Here is a 6640-nt window from a genome sequence, read left to right on the forward strand (position 1 = left end):
CAGTTTCAGTTAAACCAAATGAGTGCTCAAAATTTTGCAAAATCTTCTCGAGTTCTAAACCTGGCCGGGAGTTCGGCAAGAGGGGAGCACGAAGGGGTGTTTGATCCCTATTAGCTGTGACTTTTATATAAGGTGCCTTCAGCGTCATGTTCAAAGATAGATATTGCCTGTTGGCAGTTTTCAGCTCTGAATTTTGAATCACTCGTATGATCTGTTCCCATAATCAGGCCACTGAAATGGATACTTTTGACGCCTCGATTCTCAAGTTCACTTCTTCAGTAGAGGCGCTCTACGGACAGTATAAAATGCCTAACATGCTAATTCAAATACTCTTTGATGCAAAATAAAAATGTCGAAGACGAAGGACAGCCAAAACATTACATTTGGCGGACTTGTACAATACATCTTGGATATACATTCGTTAACTTTGGTTATTTTTCTGGTACTTTCGGTTGAACCAAATGATCGAGTATACGCTATGGGCAATACATACTACTGAATTTCCATCCAGACTATAACTTTCTCCAACCTCCCAGTAAAGAACACATGAGTAGGCACTCCGTACGCCACAAGCCTGACGCAAAGGCATGGAGCCCTCTTGTGCTTAATTTTGTGTGACACAACCCATTGGAAAATTTACGTTTCCACATCTCGCTTAGGTTCGGTTTCAGTAACACTCAAATGGACAGGCCACCATCAACTGGGAGCACCTGCACTTGCAGAATTAAACAAGTCAAGTCTTCAAGTACACTAACACATAACTATGTTAATACGTCGGGTCCATATGAAGGACATATCTGAAAACCATTTCTACTTGCCTGCCCGGTCATGTAGCTTGCAGCCGGATGAACAGCCAAGAACTCCACCAGTCCAGCAATCTCCTCTGGCTTGCCGAATCGTCCTGAAGTTTCCATCAGCAAGAAAAGGCAGTAAAACCAAAACGAAAACGCTGTTTCATCTTTGGTGCCATTGCAAGATATTTTTTTTGGAGATAGCGAACCCGCTCATGCCAAGCGGTGTGTCATTGCAAGAGTTATGGGCGGATGCTTATAACCGGAAACTCTATATTCCATCTTCTGTTCTGATTCATATGGAATTTAGCCAATGCAGATTATTACTACCACTACTACTTACCTAGTGGTATTGTCTCGAGCGCCTTTCGTTCGATGTCGTCGCCTAGTTTTGCGGTCATGTCAGACGCGACCCAGCCCGGGGAAACTGCATTCACCTGCAAAACCAACCAGGCAAAATGTCAGACAAGCTTAATATTCAAATAAGGAGCAGCACTTTAATCAAGATATGCTTATTCTAGGCTGCATTGGCTGCTACTTGCATTTATGTTTCTGCCACCGTATTCCCGGGCCATGGCCTTGGTCAATCCAATCACCCCGGCCTTGGCGGCGCAGTAGTTGGCCTGGCCAATGTTGCCGATCATCCCGGCAACTGAGGCGATGTTGATGATTCTTCCCTGAGCAATTAACCAGTGAAAAAACTGTACCAACAAATTATGTCTCTGATCATATAACAAAGACGCTTCTAAGAATAGAAACGGCACATAGTCAACTAATACTCTGTACCTTCTTCCTCTTCATCATCACTGCCGCCGCAGCCTGAAACAAGATTTTTAAAGCATATTTGATGCCCATTACGGAGGCCAAGTGAACAGCACATCTCACCTGGGCGCAGAGGTAAACACCGGTAAGGTTTACGTCCACTACTTCCTGCCACTGCGCCTTCTTCATCCGCATTAGCAGAGCATCTCGCGTGATCCCTGCCCACCAAGAATGGCCCCCAAGCCATCAAAACCCACTGTCAAGGCGATACAAATGCCAACTTACGTAGTCAGTTGTGCAGGGGAAGGCAGACAGAGAGATGAAAACAAAGGAGAACCTGCATTGTTCACCATCACGTCCAGCGTTCCCCAAGTATCAATTACCTGAGCCAACATCCAACATCATGTATAAAGTACGCACTCACTCGGAGAATTGTCTGTTATTGTTCTGCCTAGAGTAATTAACTGATGACAACTCACCGCTCTCATCATGGTTTCAACCTCGGCTTCAATGGAGACATCGGCTGAAAAGGAGATGGCAGTGCCACCGGACTCCATGATCTGAATGGATCATGATATGTGTTTGTGTGGCAGAAGGAAGACAAGCATGGCATGAAAAGTATTCGATGAGGTAAAATGCACTTGTATGCGAGCAACTGTATCATACATTGGGTCGGCTAGAAGGCTAGAAGGAGCTATTTTACTCACCTCTCTGCACACTTCTTCAGCTTCCATGCCTGACTTGGCATAGTTCACAACTACCTTAAACAAACAAAAGATGATGTTCAGTACAGTTCCAATGAAACCACAGCTCAACTAGCCTTACAATTATACAATTTCCATGCTTCTTTGAAGGAATAGTACTTCACTCTCTTTTTTCATTTGATTGCCCATACTTATAAGTATTTACCTTGCACCCTGCTTTGCCAAGAGCCACAGCTATCGCTCGCCCAATCCCCCTCGATGCTCCGGTAACCACTGCAACTGGGGCTTGAGGCTGTGCCAAGCCATCCATGCTCACTCCAGCCATAGCTTTAACCTGACCATGCCTTATAGCTACAGAAAGACAATTCCTTCCGTCAGAAAGACCACCTAATTAAGGAGACCGATACAGAGTATACCACTCAGATATGATTTGATCAATTGCCTGATGAAATGAGAGTGCCCGGTCGATGATATCGCTGGAACCTGCAGCTGTGGCGCTGCGGCGGCGGAGACCCAAGAGAAACGAGGCCAGCGGAGAACGGCATGGTTGATGCCATGGATGAGGAGTTGCGAAGCTCTGTTAACTGCCGGTCATGCAGAAATAAAATGGTGCTGTCTACGGAATTCAGAAGTAATTAGGAGCACAGAGTGGCAACAGAAAGAGGGATGGCTCCATGTTCAGCGGAGGTTATCTTTGCATGATCGCTGAAAATGTATCTACCTTGGGATCAAATTGGTTATTGGGCAGTCAAATTTGTGGCAAAAGCAAAATACAGGCAAGGTTGGTGTGATGGCCATGCACATAGCGCCGGATAAGCCCGTACCGCATGGGAAGTTGAGTCCGTGTACTGTGCGAAAACATGAACTGCATGTTTACACGGTATACATATTCCGGATAGTGAAAAAAAGAAAGAACTGCATATTGCTCAGATGCTAACATGGTAGATGATTTTTGCAGAAGAATATAAGAACTCAAAGCATGGGCATGCACATTTGGAAGGTTAACTTACATTTGCTTCCGAAATGGAGAATACCAGGCTATGAAGCAGGGCCAAAATTATATTTTACAACATGTGCTGCATATGTAACTTTATTTCCCAACTAGCAAAGCTGAATTCAGTTTATGCGATTCAGAAATCCAGGTTCCACATTCAAGCACGTGAAAAACACACGGTTACACTATGATTTACCGTATAGTTAGAGAATAAATAACAATACCTTGTGCAGACAAAGAAATTGCAACTATCTTGTTATTATTCTGCCTAGACCTTCTTAAGGCCAGTTTGGTTTGGGGGTATTTCTCAAAGAAGTTTTGTTAAGAAAAGAATAAAAAGTAAGTTGTACTAGCTCAAAATTAAATGAACGGTCGAAGATTGCACCATAAAATTTCAAAGTAACATTATTTTTATATTTATTTGAAGAAATTGCTGTAGGGTTTTCAAAGTCTCCCATCAATTTGGTTTGAGCTAGAGCGTATGCTGCTACAGTCACCTCTATAAGGCAGTACTTGAATGTTACCTTCATGAAATCAATGGACAACATGTAGAAGTTCTCAAAAATAGGCACCGATGTGCTCGATGAGCAACTACCATTAAACAAAGCATCTATTGTCTCTTTGCTGTATGAATTCTGGTAATTTTAACTACATAACAAATCTCCTAAAAAAATTACACATTACCCAAACAACTGCAGGATTTTTTTGGGTCTGAAAACCTGGACTTGCAAGAGAAACTTCCACCGTTCCCAACAAATTTATGTTTTTATAGTTAGTATATTGCAAGAGAAAGACAGGATTGTATTGATCGACTTGTTAATTGACTCTGCAATCCCTCCCCCTATTCTCCAACCCAAATTGCATAACAAAATGGTGCATGATTACAGTACACATTAATCCCCAAACAAGCTACAATATCATCCACGCACACATTCCACTATACCAGCAGGTAAAATAAAGCGATATCTTTGGAGAACTAACCTGGGCAAGGCTCTAATTAAGAATCTGGCATACAGAAACTAAGGGTAGATACATGTTTACATGGTATACATGTTCCAGATAGTCAAGAAATCAAAAAAACTGCAGCTTGCTCAGCTGCTAACATGATAGATGATTTTTGCAGAAGAATATAATAACTCAAAGCATGGGATGCACATTTGGAAGGTTAGCTTACATTTCTTTACAGCTAAAAGAAATGTAAGATACTTCCGAAATGGAGAATACCGGGCCATGAAGGGCCGAAATAATATTTGCTCGATAAACTGGACAACCTTTACAACATGTTTTGCTTCATTATATGTAACTTTATCTCCCAACTAGCAATGAGGAATTCAGTTTATGCAGTTGAGAAATTCAGGTTCCACATTCAGGCACATGAAAATTGTTGAGAGAATAGCAACTTGTATTATTAGGAGGCCAATGCCAACATATATACACATACATGAGGATGCCAAAAGGCTACAAGAGGATGCCAAAAGGCTAGAATGCAAAAGGCCAAAAGACATCACTGAATATAACTCTAACACCCCCCCTCAAACTCATGGTGGATCCACAACACTGAGTTTGGAGAGGTGAAATCCATGTTGCGCTCTAGTCTGGGCCTTCGTGAAGAAGTCCGCTAGCTGTAACTCAGAAGGCACATACTGAAGAGCAACAACATGATCCTGCACAACAGCGCGCACATAAGAAGCATCAACACCAATGTGTTTGGTAAGCTCATGCTTCACGGGGTCCCGCGCAATACTGATAGCACCTGTGCTGTCTGACAGGAGGGTGGTAGGTGTAGTAACAGAAACACCAAAGTCCTCTAGTAACCATCGTAACCAAGTCACCTCAGCCGTCAAAAGAGCCATAGCTCGCAACTCGGCCTCTGCACTCGAACGAGAAACTGCAGTCTGTTTCTTCGTCTTCCAGGAAATGAGGGAACCACCAAGAAAGACACAGTAGGCAGAAAGTGAACGGCGATCCGTAGGATCACTAGCCCACGTAGCATCCGAATAGGCCTGGAGCTGTAACGAGCTGGAACGGGGGAAAAAGAGACGATGAGAGATCGTGCCACGAAGATATCGTAGAACACGAAGAAGGTGACTATAGTGAACTGAAGTGGGAGCAGAAACAAACTGACTCAGAATATGGACAGGATATGAGATATCCGGACGAGTGACAGCAAGATACACAAGACTCCCAACAAGATGACGATAACGTGTCGGATCAGACAAGGGCTCACCATCAGAAGCACGAAGGTGAACATTGAGCTCCATAGGAGTCTCAGCAGTGTGCTCATCACTAAGAGCGGCACGAGTAAGAAGGCCCTGGATATACTTTTCTTGGGAAATAAAAAAGCCAGCAGAGGTGGAGGAAACCTCAATCCCAAGAAAGTAGCGAAGAGGACCAAGATCAGACATAAGGAACTGCTCATTAAGACGTGCCTTGACAAAGGCAATGTACTCAGAATCATCGCCAGTGATGATCATGTCATCAACATATAGAAGAAGAAGAGTGCGACCATGAGCAGAAAGGTGGACAAACAACGCTGGATCATGATCACTGGGTGAAAAACCAGCAGCAGTGACCACAGAGGCAAAACGCTCAAACCAAGCACGAGGGGCTTGCTTAAGGCCATAGAGAGAGCGACGAAGACGACAAACCATGCTATCGGGAACTGAATACCCAGGTGGTGGCTGCATATAAACCTCCTCATGCAACTCACCATTAAGAAAAGCATTTTTAACATCAAGTTGTGACACGGACCAGTGGCGAACAGAGGCCACGGCGAGAAGTGTGCGGACAGTGGTCATATGGGCCACAGGAGCAAATGTCTCATCATAATCACTCCTCCGGCGGAAAGCCGTGAGCCACAAGACAAGCTTTATAACGCTCGAGAGAACCATCAGAGCGAGTCTTAATCTTATAGACCCACTTACAAGTGATGGGACGAACACGGGGAGGAAGAGAAACCAGATCCCATGTGTTGTTGCGCTCAAGTGCGGCAATCTCCTCTGCCATCACAAACTGCCATTCGGGGTGAATAATAGCATCATGATAAGAGGTAGGCTCAAGTACAACTGAAAGGCCATATCGGCTAGGAGAATAGCGGTCAGGAGGAGGGCAAGGTCGAGCCCGAAGACCATAAGTCGGCTGGGACGAGGAAGACGGTGCACCAGAAGTAGATGGCACGTCAGTAGATTCATCCATAACACGTCGACGACGGGTATAATGAAAAGGAAAAGTGGGATGAGAAGGAACCACCAGAGGTGATGGAGATGGAGAAGACATCGGTGATGAAGGTGGAGTGTCATGCAATAAGGAAGGAGAAGAAACAATAGGAGAAGATGGTGTCGGATCTGCAATAGTGGGACGAGAAGGAGGAGTAGGAATACGAGGCACAG

At 44.3% G+C, this 6640-nt stretch overlaps 1 protein-coding gene across 2 annotated transcripts; it reads right to left on the reverse strand.

Annotated features, from left to right (window-relative positions):
- Positions 1-260: 260 nt before the first annotated feature.
- On the reverse strand, positions 261-2950 carry LOC125527528 (3-oxoacyl-[acyl-carrier-protein] reductase 4-like). Of its 2 annotated transcripts, none has more exons than XM_048692037.1 (11): positions 2700-2950; positions 2463-2608; positions 2261-2314; positions 2033-2113; positions 1891-1936; positions 1677-1771; positions 1578-1610; positions 1334-1468; positions 1135-1228; positions 819-883; positions 261-710 (listed from the first exon to the last, which is right to left on the reverse strand). In XM_048692037.1, the coding sequence occupies exons 1-11, from the start codon at positions 2812-2814 to the stop codon at positions 678-680; spliced, it is 897 nt and encodes a 298-aa protein (XP_048547994.1). In that variant the 5' UTR covers positions 2815-2950; the 3' UTR covers positions 261-677. The 2 variants fall into 2 exon arrangements, with proteins under 2 accessions (XP_048547994.1, XP_048547995.1); XM_048692038.1 differs by having other exon boundaries at positions 263-710; positions 819-901; positions 2700-2844.
- Between the last annotated feature and the right edge of the window lie 3690 nt (positions 2951-6640).

Source organism: Triticum urartu, unplaced genomic scaffold (assembly GCF_003073215.2).
Source record: "Triticum urartu cultivar G1812 unplaced genomic scaffold, Tu2.1 TuUngrouped_contig_4231, whole genome shotgun sequence".
Lineage (NCBI taxonomy): Eukaryota > Viridiplantae > Streptophyta > Magnoliopsida > Poales > Poaceae > Triticum > Triticum urartu.

Bases quoted from the DNA above. Each gene is read 5' to 3' on its own strand.
- LOC125527528 (XM_048692038.1), bottom strand. From the start codon at position 2,814: ATGGCATCAACCATGCCGTTCTCCGCTGGCCTCGTTTCTCTTGGGTCT. The intron at 2,315-2,462 runs GTAAATACTTAT...TGTTTGTTTAAG, and splicing joins TTGGCAAAGCAGGGTGCAAG to GTAGTTGTGAACTATGCCAA. The intron at 1,611-1,676 runs GTGAGATGTGCT...ATCTTGTTTCAG, and splicing joins GTGTTTACCTCTGCGCCCAG to GCTGCGGCGGCAGTGATGAT.